This window comes from Panthera leo, chromosome A2 (assembly GCF_018350215.1).
Source record: "Panthera leo isolate Ple1 chromosome A2, P.leo_Ple1_pat1.1, whole genome shotgun sequence".
NCBI lineage: Eukaryota > Metazoa > Chordata > Mammalia > Carnivora > Felidae > Panthera > Panthera leo.
Window position 1 is genome coordinate 144,295,684 of NC_056680.1, and position 22,368 is coordinate 144,318,051.

The window sequence follows — 22,368 nt, forward strand, 5'->3', positions numbered from 1 at the left end:
ATCAGGGTATTTCTCCACATTAGTACATCCAGAGACATCTTTGGGTGTGTTACAGGTGTCCTGGGTGCTCACACTTCTTCTGCCAATGTTTGCTGAGCAACAGCAGGGCTGGGAGGAGAAGGGGTGGGTGGGAGATGGTGTTCCTAGTAGAAAGAACAGAGAACTGTGGATATGTTTTTCTGTCTGCTTCTCTTGGTGGGCAGTATGTGGATCAACAGCCAGACAGGTGGGTGGCTTGATGGGCCTTGCCAGTGTGTGTCAGTGTCAGTGAATCCCAACAAGTCTACAGATACGTCTCTAACTGAAAAACATTTTCCATAACTTCATAGTGGGTATGTATTGGCTGCTCCATCTGGAGCTTTGGAAAATACCCTGGGTCAGCTGCCAGGGAGAAAATATTTGAGCAGAAGAAAGAAATGGGCAGCCCAAGCTGACTCCCCACCTCTAACCACACGCCCAGGGGCAGAGGGCAGCTTGGTTTGTTTCCATGGCTACTTCTTGGTGACCAGGAAAAGCTGAGGGATTTAAAACACCACAATTTTCTGCTTTTTCAACACAGTTTCTGTACTGTCCCAGTAGTCTGGGTTCTGGATCTGGAGCACACTGTATCTGATGCTCCTCAGTGTATCACAGGCAAAACCTAGGTGATGCAACTCCATGACTCTGCCCACTAGGTTTTCCCAGACACAAACCCCATCCAAATTCAAGCGAGCAAAATGGAACCCCTATGTTTGGGTGTTTAGCCATCAAAGAGATCTTGGACTTATTCTCAGTGCAGGGCTTTTATTGATCCATTCGTTAATATACTGATATTGTAAGTACAGGGATAATACAGTGAACCACATAGACTCATGCTGGAGCCCACATTCCAGTGGTTCACTTGGTTACTGTGTGCCATATCCATCCTGACTGAGTGATGCCAGCAGTTGCTGGGAGTAAGCTACACCTGTTTCTGCTATATCAATCACTGTGGAAACACTATGAGCCAGAGGTTTGGTATGGAAGACAACTCCCTCAGGGAGCCTTCCTTTCTTGTTGAGCTTAGGAACAAATTTCACAGCGATTCCTTCTATTTACCTGGAGTGGGATTTTCTTTCTGGCTTGGTTGTGTTTTGTGCTTTTGGTCAGCTTCTTGCAACAACGTACACACACTGAAGATTGTCCTCCATGTAGGATGAGCTGGCTGATGATGCTTCTCCCATTTCTCAGGATGGCTGATAACATAAGTGGACACTGGATATTCTTAGGAATGGATATTAGAGTTGTACTTGCCTATCTTTTTCATACACGCTTTCTATTCTCCCCCAAATAAGCAACCTTTCTGTTTGGATCTTTTAATTCAGTTTGAATATGTATCACAACATTTGGTGTTTGCCAACTGCATTCCTTTGATCCTGAAGTTCTTCAATCAAAATATCTTGTCCTACATCACTGCCAAAAACAGGTATGGACACTGGACAGATTTATTTCAAAGGTCTTTTTTGGAATGGATTGAGAAATATACATCTCTGAGCCTTTCAGTTCTCCTTGTGTCCCTAGTCCCTTCAATGTTAGAGCTGTTACTCTTAAATTTAATTTCCTTAAAGTGTAAGTTGATGATGGGGTGCGTGGTTTGGCCTCTTCACAGAGGTATTTGTATTTTAACAGTTTTGAAAACTGAAAAATGTCATGATTCAAATAAATAAAACTGTAACACTGAAATTTTAGCCCTATGGCAGAAGGATCCAGAAGATATTTTTTTGTGAAACAGACTTCTTATTTGGCCAGCCCTGATTTTAGTATAAATCATAAGTTGGATCAATTATGCTTCTTTGTAAATTGTAGTCTTATACTGAATTTGTAACTGAAGGTAAATAATAGATCCTTACTTATCAGTTTGTAATAAGACAAATATAGGGTATTTTATTTAATCTCCTCGGCGCTAAGAGGTATTACAAATTTTATTCCCATTTCACCAAGTAGGAAACAAATTCAGGGAGCTTAATTGACTTGCTCAAGATTAACATGCTAGTGAGACCACTTAAGTAAGCAGTAGAGGCAGGATCAAAACACAAAATTGTTTTCTGGTCACAATCGCTATGAATACAAATTGCTTTCCACTCCTCCAGCCAAATGGGGACTTGGGGGTTACAGAGTAAATCCTTGTTCTTTAGTTTGCTACTTCCACAAGAACTGGAAGCATGCTAATTAAAGTTTACCAGAAATGCTTTTACCAGAGGCAGAGCTCCTAAAGTAGAAGTAAGAAGGCTGATGTGATTACTTGGGTTGACTGGAAAGCACCAGGAGATGGTGCCTCACCAGTCTTGTCAGTACTGCCTGAAAATCCACCATAGAGAGGCAGCCTACTTATATACGTAGTTTAAAATAAAACATACACATGGAACCCAGAGTCATGAGACCTGCCATTTGCTAGCTATGTAATCTAAGTAAGGACATTTTTTTTTTTTGAGCCACAGTATTTTCATCTTATGATGAAAATAATACGTCCTCTGACTATATCATAGAGATTTTATATAAGCATTAATTAAGAGAAACATACAAGAGTCCTGTTCCACATTTCCGGGGTTGGAGATCCATCCTTGGATCAATCAAGTATGGCTGGGGTTCAGGAACTAAATACCTACCCTGCACCATGGGCATAGACGGGAGGGGCAGACAATCTGAAAGGTGTCTATTGGGTTCCATTTGGAATTGGAAGAGTGGTAGTGCCAGCCTACATCATTTACTAAGATTGGCTTGGATAAGATGGTCCTCTTTTGCATCACCTGTAAGCTTTACTGTTGCATGATCCCTGAAAACTTGGAGCACTCCTACATCCTTATTGCATAGTTTTATCATGGCTTTTATAATCCAGATAGATATTCCAGAAACTTGTAACTTTATTTTTGGCCCCCTTAGGCTAGAATTCCGTTCACTGAGACTGCAACACATCCATCTTTGATTTCCCACCCCCATTTCCTGGTTGCCAGCACCTACATAGCCATGGGGCTTTGTCTGTGGGAGGTGGGTAGATAAGTGGATTCGCCAGCCAAGAAAGTTTATCCTAATGGAGCAGTACAGAACTGGCAACCCTGGGAGAATCCAGTAGAGTGAATTGAAATGATGAGCAACGTTATAGGTTGTTCCACTGCCCTCTCTTCTTCTATCTTGGTTCCCCTAGGTTATCGTTGTGAGTTTCTGGGACAAAGGTAAATATTTCTAGGTAAACAAATTGTTTACCAAAGAGTTTTGGTTTGTTTTTTTTGTTTGTTTTTTCAACATCTATTTATTTTGAGAGAAAGAGACACAGCAGGAAAGGGGCAGAGAGAGAGGGAGACACAGAATCCTAAGGAGGCTCCAGGCTCTGAGCTGTCAGCACAGAGCCCGACGTGGGGCTCGAACTCACGAGCTGTGAGATCATGACCTGAGCCGAAGTCGGACACTTAACCGACTGAGCCACCCAGGCACCCCTGCTTGGATAGAGTTTTGACTTTTGAAATGTAGGGTCAGGTCCAAGAAACCCCATACTCCTCTTTATAGCCCCTGCTTTGACAACATCCTTTATCCATTTCCAACTGCACTAGTTCAGATGGATTGGTTATAAACCTTACGGAATGTCAGAACCAGAGGAAGCATTAGAGATGAGCTAAATTCTGCATTGTACCAACAAAGAAAGGAGAAAAGGAAAGCAAGAACTGTAATTTTGAGTAATTCTGTCTCTGTCGTCATGCAGTGCCTCATTTCCCCTGCCTACTCATGCCTGCTTCTCTGGGCTCACTGCAGAGCCTCCAGCTCCCTTGCAGTCCCCCACTGTGGGTTTCGGGGACAGATGCCATTGCCATTCTTGAACTACTAGATCGGCCCTGCTGTAGGAAACTGCCTCTGTCTTAAGCTTCCTTCAGGAGTGGCTTCTGTGATTATTTCCCAGAGCTTCTGGCTTCCAGAAACATTTGGTAAAGGACACAGGAGAGAGCTTCATTTCATCCTCACATCCACAGATTGTTAGTAATTGGGCAGCAAGTTTGAAGGTTGGGCAGCATCTCTGGGAACGCAGTTCACACATACACACAAGCATACACTTAAATGCAAAAACACAAATGCACACAATTGTCCATGCATTTTAAAGAAGGGAGGAGAAAGGTGGCTATCCTACAGGCTCTCTTGCTGGTCTCTTTTGCATCTCCCAGATGAGGGGCCAGCCTGAAGGAACTCTGTTTGTTCCTCTCATGACTGAGGAAAGGAGACTGGAGCTGGAGTTTCCTGGCACCACAACCCTCAGTTTCAGCTGAGGTCACTAAGCGCTTTGGGAAATAGATGGGGCCTGCTGGAGAGAAATAACTCCTGCCATTTCAGATACTGCCATGTTTTGCCATCGCTATTTCCCTAAAGCCTGTCCCTTTCTCTGTGTCCTGCAGCATCTCAGTCCTGGATTACCCTTGCTGTACCATCCAGGATTTGCCGGAGCTTACTACAGAGAGTCTGGTAAGCAGAGGGGAATTTGGTAGCTTTTGAAATTGCCAGGCTGGTATTTACTCTTCCATTTCTTCTTCAGCCTCCTCATGCCCCTGGTTTGAGAGTCTCAGATCAATAAAGGCATATTGGCAAGAGCACAGAGGCAGTGGGGGCTTAGAGCTGCTGACCCAGTTGAGCAAAATTGGGAAAAGCTGCGCATCATAATTTGCAGAGAAGAGAAAAGGGTCAGTGACAAACACTAAGGAGGAGAGGGAATTTAGAAAGATAATGGGACTGAAATTGAATGTGAACATCTGTGCTAAATGACAGGACAATCTCTACTGGTCTATTCCAAACAATGATCTGTCTCCTTTCTGCTGTGTCACAGGCTATTCACTTTTCATTTTCATATAGATTGTAAAAAGTAGAAGTGTACCTTGCTTAGGTCCCTCTAAGCCAAAAGTTGGTACTAGCCACAGAAGATTGACCCAGAAATTTCTTCATCCTGGAAACAACTTTAAGCAAATCAGAAAGTTCTTCAGCATTATTTTGAATTTCATGAAATGGACTAATCAACAGCATATTGAAGATCAATTGTCTGCCATGTAGATATACCCCCTAAGATATACTGAGTTCACACCCTCACCCTGTTGCATTTACTTGGTTATCTATATTTGTTTCTCCATTTAACTGAAAACTCCTTGAAGGAAGAGTTTCCTTCAAGGAAGGAATGAAGAGCATCATCTTCATTTTTATATCCCCAGAGTGTAGCACTATGGTACATGGAAGGAGCTCAAATGCTGAATGACTGGATGATAGCACCCACGTGTCCCCCAACTTTAATACCTGCAAAACATGGTATATCCGAAAAGTATATTATACACAAATAGAATAATACCTTCGTGGTACAGGTTTTATAGAACCATAGGATTCTTCGCTGGAGGGGAACTGAGAGCCATTTAGCCCAACCCCCTGTTTCAAAGATGAAAAACCAGAAGGCCCAGTGGATGAAGTGACTTATCATAGTCCACTCCTCATAGATGACAGATCCTGAATTAGAAAATGACCCGTGTCCTAAGATATTAAATCTAGCACCCTTTTTAGCATCAGGGCAGAGATTTCCTGTCTTACTTAGATGTGGTCTCAGAAGCCAAGGAAGCTCGGAGCTTCTTATGCCTATAAAGAGAGGTAATAAGTTGTCTAACAACCCTGTTTATGCACATGATGTTATTCAGTCTATAAAATACTGTAAGGGGTGCCTAGATGGCTCAGTCAGTTGAGCATCCGACTCTTGATTTCAGCTCAGGTCATGATCTCACAGTTCGTGAGTTCAAGCCCTGTGTCAGGCTCTGCACTGACAGTGCGGAGCCTGCTTGGGATTCTCTCCTCTCTCTTCCTCTCCTCCGCTCACGTGTGCACTCCGCGTGCTGTCTCTCTCAAAATAAAGAAATAAACTTTAAAATAACTGTATAAGCTTGATATTACTGTTTTATAGATGGAGAATTTAACTGCCAAAAGCTTACAGTTGAAAGTAGCAGAGCCAGGGTGGAGACTTACATCCCTACCATTCAGAGTTGGAATGAGGAAAGCACTTTCCCACAGAAAACAGTGGTATACAGCATTAAAGTGCTACTGTTAGTAGGGCATTTCAAAACATAAAGTCAGCTTTTAATGGCTGAAATCTATTTCTTAGTGCAATATGTTCTTTTTTCTCAATCCCACATATAGAAAATTGATGGAAATTCTACCTTCAAATATCTTTTGATGGATCTTTGAGGATATGAGCATAAAATTATTGAAGTAATTGTCATGCCTCTGAGAAGATTTTATTGTTATCCATGAGCAGGTGAAAGCGCGTATCTATTCTAAATAAAACAGTTCATGCTAGGTAGTCCTCTCCTTTCTGTGAAGCAACAGTGGCACCTGGTGGTTTCATTTGGTAACCACAGATTTTTCTCGCTTGAATTCATGGTACTAGTACTCCCCCTGAGCCCAATCATGGGCTTAAGTAACTAGCAAGTTTACTCCACGTAGGTCCTCAACATAATGGTTTGTTTATCTAAACTGATGGCTTCTGTACTCAGAAAAGACTAATGTTCATATGAGTAAGATTTATCTCTTTTCCAGGCGCAATAAATTCATTGTAAACAGAAAATGAACTGGGTTTTTATAAATGTGTAGGATTTTCTTTAAATAATATTGCAATTTTTTTTCCTGGTTATAAAATCAGTATATACCATTGTAGAAAATGGGCTAAATACAGAAAAATAATGGGAAGAAAACAAAAATACCTTAATTACACTGCCTACATGTAACTACTGTTAACGTTTTGCTGCAATCACCATATATGTACATATTCATTCATATATATACACACACATTATTTAAAAGAATAAGGACTTTGGGTTGTGTTTCAATTTATATGATAAAATTTAAACCACAATGTGACTTTAAACATATTTGAGAACATAATTTTTTTTTAAGTTTATTTTTTTACTTTGAGAGAAAGAGCAAGCTGGGGAGGGGCAGAGAAAGAGAGAGAATCCTAAGCAGACTCCACACTGCAAGCATAGAGCCCGATGTAGGGCTCAAACCCACAAACCATGAGACTGAGCCAAAACCTAGAGTCAGACACTCAACCAGCTGAGCCGCCCAGGCGCCCAAGAACATAATTTTTAATAGCTACACACAATATTCCTCTTCTTAATTTTCTTAATTGATTGTTTTCTACTACTGTTGGGGTTTTCTGTGTAACTCCAAAATGAACATCCTCACACATGAATCTTTGACTTTGTCTCTGATTATCTAAGATAGATTCCTAGAAATAGAATTACTCAGCTGAGGTAGTCTTGGTTCATATTTTCTCAGTTCTCTGAATTCGAACTGAGTTCAACTTCATCTAGAACTCCAGTTGCACATTAAATGGACATGAAATAAGGTCAAAGTTAAAGGCACTTTCTAAAGTCTTCCCATTTTGTCAACCTGTTTAGCTCTACAATAAGACATCCTTACCCATGTACTGAGAAGTTTCCCTACGTACCTGGTATAGGAAGGCTTACAATTTTTGGATCTCCAAATGTCTATATTCAAATTCAATCCATTAAAGTAGGAAAAAATTAAATTCCAAACATAGAAGGGTAATGAATGCATGATTGTGTGGAAGATAGTTTGCTAGAAAAGTCAGTGATATGGCTTCAGCAAGTATTGTAGAATACTCATCATCTGAATGGTTATTTGGGGCAGTGGAATAAAAAGTAGAGTGAGCAAGATGATGCTTTGGGGGATGGAATATATTGATCCTTTATGTATTAACATCTCTTTCCATATTTATGTATATATTAGAACATACATAATGTTATTACAATAATGTATTTCTAACTTATAAGTAAACATGTATATTTAGGATTGCACACAAAAATTATTTACTCAGAGATATGTGCAATAAAAAGTTTAGAAACATCACTGCTTTAGAGTATGTTGAAACGATGGTAAGTTTGTAGGTCAGCTTTCTTTGTCGTCTGTTGGCCCTAAAGAGAAATCCTACAGATTACACCCCTTCCTCCTTTCCTCTCCTATTTGACAGATATTTGGGCCCCAAAAATGTGGCAAGTGCTGTGTAAATCCATTGTCACTGCTGCCAAGCCAACTCAGTTCAAAATGCTTGTTGTTTTTCTACAGAAAGTGACTTAATAACACCAGCATCACATACAAAGAAGGGCATATTTTGAACAATGTAGATGTTCAGGTAGGCCTATAGATTAAGGATGAAGGAATGAGAAAAAGTGGTATATGTGGAATCTCTGAGTATCAGAGCTAGAGGTTTCTCAATATCTTGCCGAATCGCATCCTTGACTGATGAGGAAATGAAGTATTGTCCGGGTAGAGCCAAAATAGTGGGTCAGAATTTACGTGACTTGGCCATTTGCAAAGAAACATTTGGCATTTCCTTTTAGATATATGTAAATAAAATTATTAAGTTAATTTTTAAAAGGTAGTTCATTGCAAATTCCTCAAATTTGGGTTTGACTTACATTCAGAAAGATCTATAAAATTATGTTCATATCACTTAAATTTATGCACCTGATCCTTTCATCTATCCTTATTAAATTTTGTTTTTATAACTTCCTAATCCAGATATTTTTAGATATCCCAGAAGATTTTTGTTGTTGTGTTTTTAGTTTTTATTTTCTTATTGGAATATAATCATGTTCAAGTATTAAGGTCTCTAACATTCATTTCAGACATTATTTAACCAATGATTTGTGACCATCACTATTTAAAACCACAATTGCCTTTAGCATTATTGTTTCTCTGTTCTAGATATAATGCAAACACATCATAAGGTAAATATCCAATTTTCTATGAGGTATATTTATATAGAGGATAGAGGAAGAACCATGGATAAATGTTTTTTTTTACCATTTTATCATTTTTCTTGTTAAAACAGCATTTCTGTTATGGGTATGAGATTAGAATGTATGGAATGAGTTTTCAAATTCAAATGTGCAGATCCCTCTCCAGGGTGCAAATAATAGTTTGTTTTGCTAAAGCTCCCCAAATGATTTTGACATTTTCTCTTCTCCTTCCTCCTTTTTTTACTCATACCACTTAAGAATTACAGCTCTCTTTTATGATATCTAGGTCCTTAATCCAGCAGTGCCTTAACTGTCAGAAATCCATATGATAAGGGAATTCTTCTATAGTGATTGGGAAAAGAAATTCCTTTTTTGGGGGGGAGGGGTAGGGAAGAAATTCTAAGCTAGAAATATGAATTCATTTTCAGTTGTGTGAACCACAATAACGGAACGAATAAAAGAATCATTTCCCGAGAAATGGTTATTATTGTGAATTTACAATAATTAAGTGTTAAAACCTAGCAAATGTTTTTTTTTTTTTTCAAATAGGTTCAAATAAATGCAAGACTGACATGGCGTGGAACACCTGAAGCCCAAAGCAAAGAAATAGACTAGTTTGTAATATAGAAAAGGCAGACAGAACTACAGCTCTAAATTACCTTGATCAAGTAGGTTGTAGGTTGTAGAAGTTCCATGTGTAAAAAGGGAGAGATTGGGCCATTAGGTGAACATAAACTTTTCCTGGACTATGAAACTCCCATGGAGTCATTACATAACAACCAAGTTAATATTAGAAACTCTGATTTTCACTGAAAAGCTGGTTATCAATCTGAAAATAAGAATCATCACTAGGGACTTTAATAAGCTGAGAAGGTTTGTGATGTATTAGATTTAACACTTAGCAGTACTTCTTTGTTTTTGTTTTTTGTTTTTTTTAAGTTTTTATTTATTTATTTATTTAAGTAATCTCTACCCCCAACATGGGGCTCGAACTCACAACCCTGAGATCAAGAGTTGCATGCTCTTTGGACTGAGCCAGCCAGGTGCCCCTAGCAGCACTTCAAAGGTTCAGTCTGATCATAGACTGACCGAACTCAGTCAGATGTTCCCCTTTACAACTGGAAACCTAATTATTGTCGTTATTGTTGTTGTTGCTGTTGTTGTTTTTTCTGGAAACTATTAGGCTTGTTTGAAATAACGATTATAATAGGACTTAAGAAAGTTTCTTTACCATTAGGTTTTGAAGAAGCTGAGAAAGCAGGGGATCAAATCAAATTTTCTCTCAGGAGATCATCTGTGTCTAGGATTCCAGAAGGACAACCAGAAGATGAACAGTAAATAAAGAACAGTAAATAAAGATGAACCGTAAATAGTGTTATAATTCAATCAGTTACTGGAAATAGAGGTTCAAGCTCTGGTTGGGGCACTTATGTGAACTTAAGCAAGCCCTTCCTCTCCCTGAGCCTCAGGTTTTGCTTCTGTGGATGACAGAATTGGACTAGACTTAGCCAAGTCTAAAAGCTGAGTCTCTTTTAGTGCTCAGATTCCAACCAATTTGATTTCCTCAGTACAAAAGGAAGAAACACTCTGTTCTTTCAGCAGTCTTTTGAGTTAATTATCCACATAACTGGCGTAAGCCTCTGTTTTTATTTGGCTTGGCTCAGTCAGCTGGGCTAAGATGGATCTTGAGAACAGAATCTTTGTAGTGCCTTAGAGATACTATGAAAGGGTAGGATGTGATCCCTGAACTGAATTTTTAGACCTCAGGTGTATGTAAATAAAAATTTTTAGTTGTTTTTGGTTTTAATTCCAGTGTAATTAATATACAGTATTGCATTAATTTCAGGTGTACAATATAGTGATTTAGTAATTCTACGCATTACTCAGTGTTAATCATGATAAGTGTACTCTTAATCTCCATCATCTATTTCACCCATTTCCCCCACCACCTCCCCTCTGGTAACTTTCCGTTTGTTCTCTATAATTAAGAGTCTCTTAGTTTGTCTTTCTCTTTTTTCCTTTGCTCATTCATTTTGTTTCTTAAATTCCACTTGTGAGTGAAATCATATGGTATTTGTCTTTCTCTAATTTATTTCACTTAGCATTATACTGTCTAACTCCATCCATGTTGTTTCAAATGGCAAGATTTCATTCTTTTTTATGGCTGAAAAATAATCCATTGTGTGTATATATATACACATATATATATACACACATATATATATATACACATATATATATACACACATATATATATATACACATATATATATATACACACATATATATATATACACACATATATATATATATACACATATATATATATATATACACACACACATATATATATATATATATACACACACACACATATATATATATATATATATACATACACATATATATATATATATATATATACACCCCATCTTCTTTATCCATTTATCTATGGATGGACACTTGTGCTGCTTCTATATCTTGGCTATTGTAAGTAATGCTTCAGTAAACATAGGGGTGCATGTATCCCTTTGAATTAGTGTTTTTGTATTTTGGGGGTAAATACCACGTAGTATGATTACTGGATCATAGGGTAGTTCTGTTTCTAACTTTTTGAGGAACCAGTTTGCATTCTTACCAACAATGTAAGAGAGTTCCTTTTTCTACACATCCTTGCCAACATTTGTTGTTTCTTATGTTTTTTGTTTTGGCCATTCTGACAGGTATGAGGTGATCTCTCATTTTAGTTTTGATTTACATTTCCCTGATGATAAGTGATATTGAGCATCTTTTCATGTGTCTGTTGCCAGCTATATGTCTTCTTTGGAGAAATGTCTGTTCACGTCTTTAGCCCATTTTTTAATTGTATTATTTGTCTTTTGGGGGTTGAGTTGTATCAGTTCTTTATATATTTGGGATACTAGCCCTTTATCAGATACGTCATTTGCAAATATCTTCTCCCATTCCATAGGTTGCCTTTTAGTTTTGTTGATTGTTTTCTTCGCTGTGCAGAAGCTTTTTATTTTAATGTAGTCCCATTAGTTTATTTTTGCTTCTGTTGCTCTTGCCTCAGAAGACAGATCTTGAAAAATAGTGCTACCGCCAATGTCAGAGAAATTACTGCCTGTCCTCTCTTCTAGGATTCTTATGGTTTCAGGTCTCACATGTAGGTCTTTTATCCATTTTGAGCCTATTTTTCTGTATGGTAAAAGAAAGTGGTCCAGTTTTATTTTTTTGCCTGTAGCTGTCCAGTTTTCCCAGCACCATTTGTTGAAGAAACTTTTTCTCAATGTATATTCTTTCCTCCTTTGTCAAAAATTAATTGACCAAAAAAAAAAAAAATTAATTGACCATTTAATTGTGGATTTATTTCTGGATTTTCTATTCTGTTCTATTGATCTGTGTGGTTTTGTGCCAGTACCATACTGTTTTGGTGACTACCACTTTGTAATATAACTTGAAGTCTGGAATTGTGATACCTCCAGTTTTTTCTCTTTCAAGATTGCTTTGCTATTCAGGGTCTTCTGCGGTTCCATACAAATTTTAGGATTGTTTGTTCTAGTCCTGTGAAAAATGCTGTTGGTGTTTGGTTGGGGATTGCATTACATCTGTAGATTGCTTTGGGTAGTATGCCCATTTTAATAATACTTTTTTGTTTTCAATCCATGAGCATGGAATGCCTTTCCATTTCTTTGGTCCTCTTTGGTTTCTTTCATCAGTGTTTTATAGTTCTCACAGTACAGGTCTTTCACTTCTTTGGTTAGGTTTATTCCTAGGCATTTTATTATTTTGGGTACAATTCTAAGTGGAATTATTTTTGTAAACATGCTTATGCTACCGAAACATGGGCAAATGTTTTCTTTTTTAACTTTCGCTGGTAGAAGGTGAGTTAAGGTCTTGCTTTGGATAGTGTGAAGTATCAGAAACAAGAGAATATGACCAAGTGCTGCTGTTCACAATATATATCTCCCCACAAAAGTATACATCTTAATCAATATGCTGAGTCCTGCCCTCCCCCAAAAAAGAGAAAGAAGGTGATTTTCCTTGAGTGAACATAAATAAATAAAAAATCCCTCACGTCTGGCAAATCTGAAAAGACACCCATGGAACTAAAGGTCTGCTGGAAAATTATTGTCTGTTAGGTTGGAACAAGGCAGAAGGCTTGAGCAGGGCTTCATGTAGAGCCTGCTGCTGCAAACAGACACCAAGCCTGGGAGCGGCTGTCCTGAGAGAGCCTTTGACTAGCATGTGTTCTTTCAGTGCCCACTTCAGGCAGCATCTGGTGATGCAGGAAGTGGGGCTAGTTTTAGTCAGTGGGGAAGTATTATCAGAAAGAAAAGAGCAAGGCCCTGGGCAGATGAGACTATCTTCAGGAGGGAACTGAGATGTCTTTCCTGGGACTCTTGAGAGTGAGCTTTGAGGAAAAGGCAGCCACGATCAGCTTACTTTCATTTAAAACTTCACTTTTGAGCCAAGTGGAGAAAGTCAGAGTAAATCACAGGGTTATTGAATGATCAGAGGTGAAAGAATCTTTTTTTTTTTTTTTAATGTTTTTATTTACTTGAGAGACAGAGCATGAGCAGGGGAGGGGCAGAGAGAGAGGGAGACACAAAATCTGAAGCAGGCTTCAGGCTCTGAGCTGTCAGCACAGAGCCTGATGCGGGGCTTGAACCACGAACTGTGAGATCATGACCTGAGCCGAAGTCGGAGGCTTAACCGACTGAGTCACCCAGGCGCCCCAGAGGTGAAAGAATCTTAAAGATGATCTAGTTCAGCCTCTTACAAGAAGCAGGGAAATGATTTATCTACAGTCATACAGCCAAGGCCAAAGCCATAATCCAGGTGTCCTAGTGTGTCTATTCCAATGCTGCTTCTACAAGGCCACTCCCCTACTCCCATACTTTTGTTTTATTTTGTTTTAACATGAGCTCTATGTCCAATGTGCGACTTGAACTCAGACCCCAAGATCAAGAGTCACATGCTCTACCAACTGAGCCAGTCAAGCACCCCCCATATTATATTTTGAGGTGCTAAGGAATGCAAGGCTTTTTATGCTAGCATATTAGAAATCAAGATAAAGGAAGCTCACAGTGGAGATATACTTAGTCTCTCCCATATGTTCTCTGTTTCCCTTGCTTCTTTAAAAAAATAAATAAATAAACATTTAAGAGTCCATTCCTCTGTTAGCCACACAAGATGGAACATCTGTAGAACCTATCTGTTTTGGGCAAGCTGATTAGCTGATGCACTAGAATGGAAACTCCCATAGAAGTTTCTCTTAGAAGGAAACAGATGGTTCTCCAGGGACTAGTTCGAAACACAATATTGAACATTTACTACAGAAAAGAGAACATTATTTTTAAATAATATTTCTAAAACGTTTCTATGAAGCTTTTTGACCCTTAGTCTTATTTATTAGAATCTAGTATTAGATTCTAATACTCTCAAAGTTCCTGGAGGTTTGTTCCGCATTGGATGTATGCCTGTCTTGCTTGCTTCAGATTAATTTGGGAAAGCAGCAGAGGATAATTTTCCATTCTTCAGACAACAGCTCACTTCTACACATCATCTCCTACTCCTACTTTCTCCTATCAATTCGTAGACATGAATAATTTCCAAGATGTTAGTTTGGCCACCATGCATACTCATTGATTTATATAACTTCTGACACCAGTATATTTACAGTCCCCAAATCCAGAAGCACTCTTATTTTTGTCCCTGAAAGATGTTTCTGTGAGTAGATACCTGTTTCTAATCTGACATCCATCTGTTATCTCTGGTTGGGTGCTCACAAGCTATCAATAAACATGTTAAGAGAAACACCTGGTTAGAATTAACCATCTGCCATTTTTGCTTCCGTGCTGGAGAATCAAGCTATTTACTGCAATGGGGTTTGATAAAGGAGGGTGGGGTGATTAAAGAAATTCAATCATAATGAATATCAGATCCATCCAAAAATAGTTTGAAATCTACCAGAATAGGGGCGCCTGGCTGGTTCAGTTAATGGAGCATGTGACTCTTGATATTGGCATCATGAGTTCTAACCCCGTGTTGGGCAGAGAGCCTACTTAAAAAAAGAGAAAGAGAGAAAGAAATCTACCAGAATAAGTCCTAGCAGTTACAAATACAGCTTATATAAGTGCAAAGTATATGGAGGTAAAATTCTATCATCTCTTTTCTGATTCTAAAACAGAAAGTTACACAAGAAGGCTTGCTTGAGTGAAGTTCCTATGTTCGTGTATCCTCTTTCTAACCAATTCTTGCTCTAGGTACAGTCTTCCAGGATTGGCAGCCGTGTGTTTTCAGATGAAGGGTATTTCATGCTTTGAGGCCTTAGTGTGTGAAGAGCAGAATGATGAGGAGGTAGCATTTCATAAGGAAGGCCTCACCTAAACTGACCAACTGTGACTTCCAGGTTTCTGTGGGAATGAAAGCCTTGTAGGTGTTGACATAATGGGGGGTGTGCCTTATTACAGGAAGCTGGAGACAACAACCAGTTCTGCTGGAGGAACCTCTTTTCCTGCATCAACCTTCTGAGGCTGCTCAATAAACTGACCAAATGGAAGCATTCCAGAACCATGGTGAGTGGGGCTTCAGATCATGGAGGTGTCTATCTGACTGAATTTTTTAAATTGTAAATATTTATGGACTTCCTGCTTTGTGAAATCTGTAGATAGGCACTAAATGCCACATAAGGTGAACACCTCCTAATTCTGGGCACTTATTCTATATGAGATAATTATTCACCAGTCTGTTTCTTTATAAGGAGCTGAATATGGACCCTCCCCCAGAGCAGCTCTGGTTGGAAAGTTAGCATTGTTATTTGGATTATAATCACACATCCCAAATGATGCAAGTCTTAAGATTATTCATTGCAGCATGAATTATGAAAGATTGGAAATGACCTAAAGCTTATTAACACAGGACCAACTGGTTAAATAATGTTGGTACATCCTTATAATAAAATATTATATAACCATTAAAAAGAATGAGGCAGGAAAAAAGAACGAGACAATTCTACACTGATGTGTAATAATTTTCAAGATATATTGTTAAATAAAAAGCAAGGTATGGAACAATATGACAGGTTATGTAGCTAGCTGTTGTTTTTGTTAATAAAAATAATATATGTGTACAAAGAATTATGTATCCAGAAGATTCTGGAGAAATTGTAACAGTAGAAATGGGACGTGTGGCTGACAGAATTATTTTGCTCTTTATATCATGTACTTTGAATATTAGAAACTTTGAACTGTGACATATAAATGGAGTGATTCCTCTATATCCTTAAAGACTAAATGTAAAGAGAACCTGGACCATAGATTCCCAAAAGCTCCCTGGAGTATTGAGGCCAGCAGGCTTGGCTTAATTTGTGAGTTGGGGCGCCTGGGTGGCTCAGATGGTTAAATGTCCGACTTCGGCTCAGGGCATGATCTCGCAGTTCATGGGTTTGAGCCCCACATCAAGGTCTGTGCTGACAGCTCAGAGCCTGGAGCCTGCTTCAGATTCTGTGTCTCCCTCTCTGCTCTTTCCCCACTCATGCTCTGTCTCTCTCTCTCCATCCCAAAAATAAACATTAAAAAAAAAGGATTGTCTGTGAGTTGGAGTTCCAAGAAACTTGAGATCCTTATCTGCCTCTCTTCACTCCCACCCTTCTTTAAATTGGTAGATGCTGGTGGTATTCAAATCAGCTCCAATCTTAAAGCGGGCCCTCAAGGTCAAACAGGCCATGCTGCAACTTTATGTTCTGAAGCTGCTAAAAATACAGACCAAGTACTTGGGGCGCCAGTGGAGAAAAAGCAACATGAAAACCATGTCAGCCATCTACCAGAAAGTACGCCACCGCATGAATGATGACTGGGCTTATGGGAATGGTGAGTATTCTTAGAGCTTTTGACCTCCAGGAGTTGCCCAGAGTTTAAACAAAACTAAACAAATGTGTATCTGTACTCTTTTGGTATGAATTGTTACGTATTTTGGATGAGAAAATATGTGATTATAGTCAGGGGCTGATACAACAAACTTTAAGGTACTGCCCCAAATAGCATGTACCCTGGTCCCATATTAACTATAAAAATCCATATTATAGGGGTGTCTGGCTGGGTCAGTCAGTAGAGCATGCAACTAGTGATCTTGGGGTTATGAGTTCAAGCCCCATGTTGGGGGTAGAGTTTACTTTAAAAAATTCCATCTTATGAAACAAGTAAATTAAGAGATAATTACCCCTTTTTAAAACATTCCTTTAAATGACAGGTTTCTCCAAAAGATTTCTAAAATTAAAATAACCTTTTATTATTAAAAAGCAGTTAGAGTGACACCTGGCTGGCTTAGTTGGGAGAGCATGCAACTCTTGATTTCAGAGTTGTAGGTGTGAGCCCCATGTTGAATGTAGAGAGTACTTAAATAAATAAACTTTTTTTAAAAAACAGTTTGACCACACTGAGATACCACCTCACGCCGGTCAGAGTGGCTAAATGAACAAATCAGGAGACTATAGATGCTGGAGAGGATGTGGAGAAATGGGAACCCTTTTGCACTGTTGGTGGGAATGCAAACTGGTGCAGCCGCTCTGGAAAACGGTGTGGAGGTTCCTCAAAAAATTAAAGCTACCCTATGACCCAGTAATAGCACTGCTAGGAATTTGCCCAAGGGGTACAGGAGTGCTGATGCATAGGGGCACTTGTACCCCAATGTTTATAGCAGTACTTTCAACAATAGCCAAATTATGGAAAGAGCCTAAATGTCCATCAACTGATGAATGGATAAAGACGATGTGGTTTATATATACAATGGAATACTACTTGGCAATGAGAAAGAATGAAATCTGGCCATTTGTAGCAACGTGGATGGAACTGGAGAGTGTTATGCTAAGAGAAATAAGTCAGGCAGAGAAAGACAGATACCATATGTTTTCACTCATGTGGATCCTGAGAAACTCAACAGAAGACCAGGGGGTAGGGGAAGGGGGTTAGAAAAGTTACAGAGAGGGAAGGAGGCAAAACATAAGAGACTGTTAAATACTGAGATCAAACTGAGGGTTGATGGGGAGTGGGGGAGAGGGGAAAGTGGGCGATGGGCATTGAGGGCACCTGTTGGGATGAGCACTGGGTGTTGTATGGAAACCAATTTGACAATAAATTACATACATACATACATACATACATACATACATACATACATACATAAATAACAAAAAGCAGTTTGAAAGTACAAGTCAGAAAACTTTACTATATCACAATATTTATGCCCTATTTGTACCACCCAAAGATTGACACTGTTAACATCTTGTTAGATATTCTTCCAGGTCTTTTTTTTTTTTTTTTACACACACACACACACACACACACACACACACACACACACACACATTTTACTCAAGTGAAAGCAATTTATACATGCTGTTTTATCATCTTTTTTCAGTTAACCTTATCTACATCTTTCCATATCAGTATATTTTCATTTTATCCAATAAGTCCAATTTCAGAATTCTTCCTTTGCCCCAAAATATTATTTAAAGTTATTTTTTCCAAGTTATAATTTAACCCAGGGCCACAAATTCCATCTGGTTGTTCTATCTTTTTATTTGTTAAATTTAGCCGTGTTTTGTTTTCAGGGTTTTTTTCCCATAATGCTGACTAATTGAAGAACTAGGCCAGTTGTCCTGCAGAATATCCACCTTCTGGTTTTATTTCTTGCTTCTTTGTGTCATCATTTACCTTATCTATCTGTCTCTGGTATCATCTGTAAACTGAAAGTTAGGTCTGAAGTTTCAATGGATTCAGTTTAAAGCTTTTAAGCCATAATATATTCTAGGTAACATTGGGAACTGCATATTCTCTCATGTTAGGAGACAGTATAACATCTGGTTTACTATCAAGATAAGATAGATTGACTAGAGTTTGGAAGAATTTATTTTGGAGAGCTTTTTCATTCTATTGACATTCGCTGTAGTGGGATTTGACCATTATTTGCCTAATTGTATTTAAGAGTTTTTGGTAAGATGACTATGACTTATATTTGCTGAGATTTGTAACCTGTCTGAATTTTAGAGAATGCTGCAGTAAATTTTAGAACCCAGAGAACTAAGGGAAATATATGATTAGTGGATAACAAGCCAGGATACAACTTCTATGAGACATAAAACACAATTAACTATTTAAATTTTTGTAGATTTTTAAAACACGAAAATGTTTTATCCTGCAAATGCCATGTCTGTTGTTGCTGCCATCACGAGCCCAAACCCAATCTGTACTTCCTTTAAAGATAAACCATTAAGGGATGCCTGGCTGGCTCAGTCAGTAGAGTGTGCAGCTCTTGATCTTGAGGTTGTGTAAGTTCAAGCCCTACATTGGGTTTAGAGATTACTTAAAAAATAAAATCTTAAAAAAAAGAAAAAAGATAAGCCATTGAATGTGGGACATAAGAGATCTGAAAAAGATGTATCTCTAGCCCTGAAATAAGTGTCTGAGTGGGATAAATAGAGATAGCAGATTATCTGTTTTCTATTTTTATCTTCGTGGACGCTTTCACCTCATAATTTTAACAGAAGCTGGCACATACATTTATCATATGCTGGCAGAGATCGCAGGGAATCAGTAAAGTCTTCAATAATTGGTCCATTCTGATTCTCCTTGTTGTACCCCTTTCCTGCCTCTTTCCATTCCTTGAGAGCTGGTGATTCCGTTCAAATGGGAAACTCTCATCCCCCTAGGAAAGCTCCGTAAAAGGAACTGAATTGCTATTTTGGAAAATATAATACATATAACTGATAAGAAAGTAAAATAATGAAAAGGAAGTACAGTTAAAAAAAAAAAAAAGTCCACCTCTCTCAGGGGCCTTATTTCCTTCTCAGTGGTAATCACTGTTACCAGTTTCTAGACTCTCCTTCCAAAGATAGTCTCTGCATGTACAAGAGTATTTTTTATTTTATTTTATTTTATTTTATTTTATTTTTAATTTTTTAATGTTTATTTTATTTTTGAGAGAAAGAGACAGAGCATGAGTGGAGGAGGAGCAGAGAGAGAGGGAGACACAGAATCCTAACCAGGCTCCAGGCTCTGAGCTGCCAGCGCAGGGCTCGAACCCACAAACCGTGAGATCATGACCTGAGCTGAAGTTGGACGCTTAACCGACTGAACCACCCAGGCGCCCCCCAAGAGTATTTTTTAAACCAAAGTGGCAGAATGTTATATACTTACTTTGTACAATGCCTGCCCCCCATAAAAAGGGAATTCTGAGCAGTTTCATTGTTCTTATTCCATAGACCATGCTCTGTGATAAGAGAAGCAGTGTCCTGAGTTGTATACATGTTTTTCTTCCTCTCTTCCTAACACAGACATCGATGCCAGGCCATGGGACTTCCAAGCAGAAGAATGCACTTTGAGGGCCAACATTGAGGCTTTTAACAGCCGCCGGTATGACAAACCCCAGGACTCTGAATTTTCACCTGTGGATAACTGCTTGCAGAGTGTGCTGGGGCAGAGGTTGGATCTGCCTGAGGATTTCCACTATTCATATGAGCTCTGGCTGGAGAGAGAGGTGTTTTCACAGCCCATCTGTTGGGAGGAGCTGCTCCAGAATCACTGACTGAGCTCTTAAAAAGCATATGATAGATGGGGGTTGGCTCCAATAAATGGTGCTCTGCCTACCCTGCCCATTTGGCCTTTGTTTCCAGCCCTGGGAGTGTTTGTCTAGGGGAGAGCTGGCCTAGCCCAAGGACATCCAGTGTAGTGCAGGGCCATTCTAGGGGCTTTGGGCCTGGAGATAGTGCAAGGGTAGGATCCCGAGTCACAACAAATTGGTCAACCTGCCCTGGGGTGAGTTGGGTGCCCAGGTAGCCTTGAAAATCTGCTGGATCAGTCCTGGACAGGCTCTTTTGTGGGACCGCTCCCTGCTTTAGTGTTGCCTAGAACCAGCCTAGCCTTTGCTGGCCCCAAGAATGAGAATAAGTTTATTATGGTATTTGACTCATGATATTCATCATAGGTAATGGGAGGTGCAAGTCATGAAATAGGGAGAACATTTCCTTCTTGCTCACGCTGGATTCCAAGGACTTATGAGAGGTTTGGCAAAACCAACTTTGAAATTAAGTCTGTATTTTAAATTTAAAATTTTGACACCTCTTTCTAAAATTATTATCTCAAAGATGATTTTAGAGCACCTGCACCTTCTTTGTGGAGGACGATGATTTACTATTACCTAAGTACTGCATGTTATAGTAAGGCATATTGTGTAAAGTGTTTTTTCTCTACTCCCAAAGAGATCTATGTTGAATCTGGAAATTATCTTTTTGTGTATTCCTGTATAGTGCATGGAGTGCTCTGCCACAGCCAATATGAAATAGGCCTCCTCTTAGGATGTATCATGTTTTTCTGAAACTACTTCAGTCTTCAAATGATGGAGTACACTGTAGAAAATTATCCTTTTCATCCAATTCACTTTTTAAATGACAAGTAACTACAGGAGGTTTTATTTATTGAGATGGCATGTCCATTTGTGCTCGTGATCGATTTATTTTTTAATTGAATAGAATAGCAAGAGCATCACAGCTTACCATTTTTCATCTCCTATGTTGATTAATGATTTTTTTCCCTTTTTACTGCTAGTGGTTCCAAAGTGTCATGTGGAGATTTAGCAATACTGTTTCTATCTAAAAGTATTGCACATTTCTTTGAAAATATAGGGGTTGATGCACCAACCTCTTTAAACTTCTTTTACAGCAAAATCACATACTTCTCAACAGAAACAAGGTTTTTAGAAAAGCTCCTGATTCAATCAGGATCATTTTATTTCTCTTCTGTCCCCACAGTTATGTTATCTATATTTTCACGCTTTTTATTTTAAATGCCCTCCCTACTGATACAGACACTACTGAATCTTTTTTATGATAGCACCAGGCCACTTAAATTGCACCGGAGGTCTAGTAAAAATGTGATTATTTACTCTGTCAACCACAGTCTCATTTGGAAGTCATGATACAGTTACCAATGATATCCAAAGGAACTAAACCAGAATTCTAACCAAAACTTGGATTTCGCCTCTTTGTGCTGTAGGGTAGCAGCTTTCTGTTTTTATGGAAAGGTCATGAAGAATGTTTAAGTAATGGATGACACTTCTTAAAACAATTTGTAAAGTTTACCTAAATAGGACAGCTGTCCTTACTGCAATCAAAATAATTTACTGAGCATATCATATATGAACCTTATTAATCTATTTTAGTGTGGTTCAACTGAAAAGACAATTTTCAAGGAAAGAGCAGTCATCAATCTATTTCTCTTAAAGCCATATAGTATTTAATTTGTGTCAAGAACAAATAAGTTGCCCTTTTAAAAATATGCACATGAATGCTTTCTGAGGCATGTAAGTATGCTAAGCTTTAACATTTCATACTTTTTTTTACAAATCTTCTCTAAGGGAAGATTAATTCTCAGTGCAGATGGAGAAACTGAGACACCAAGAAAAGTGATTAGTTTCCAATCACAACATTTTTTTCGCTGACTTGCTGGGATAGCATTCAGGGTATTGATAGCCAGCCCCATATGTTAAACTGATTTGAATCTTCTAATCTGAGAACCCTTGTGTG

General features: G+C 38.6%; 1 protein-coding gene across 6 annotated transcripts in view; it reads left to right on the forward strand.

Annotated features, from left to right (window-relative positions):
* The window catches only part of STRIP2 (striatin interacting protein 2), a 46,288-nt gene extending 25,855 nt beyond the window's left edge, over window positions 1-20,433 (forward strand). For 3 of the 6 annotated variants that reach the window (XM_042924320.1, XM_042924333.1, XM_042924325.1), the window contains 5 exons: window positions 1,344-1,444; window positions 4,395-4,461; window positions 15,263-15,367; window positions 16,456-16,660; window positions 20,122-20,433. In XM_042924320.1, coding sequence (XP_042780254.1) covers window positions 1,344-1,444; window positions 4,395-4,461; window positions 15,263-15,367; window positions 16,456-16,660; window positions 20,122-20,372 — 729 coding nt within the window. In that variant the 3' untranslated portion in view covers window positions 20,373-20,433. Of the gene's footprint in view, window positions 1-1,343; window positions 1,445-4,394; window positions 4,462-10,023; window positions 10,152-15,262; window positions 15,368-16,455; window positions 16,661-20,121 lie in introns of those variants that run through there. The other 3 variants (XM_042924342.1, XM_042924343.1, XM_042924351.1) reach the window with 3 other exon arrangements.
* Window positions 20,434-22,368: the final 1,935 nt, after the last annotated feature.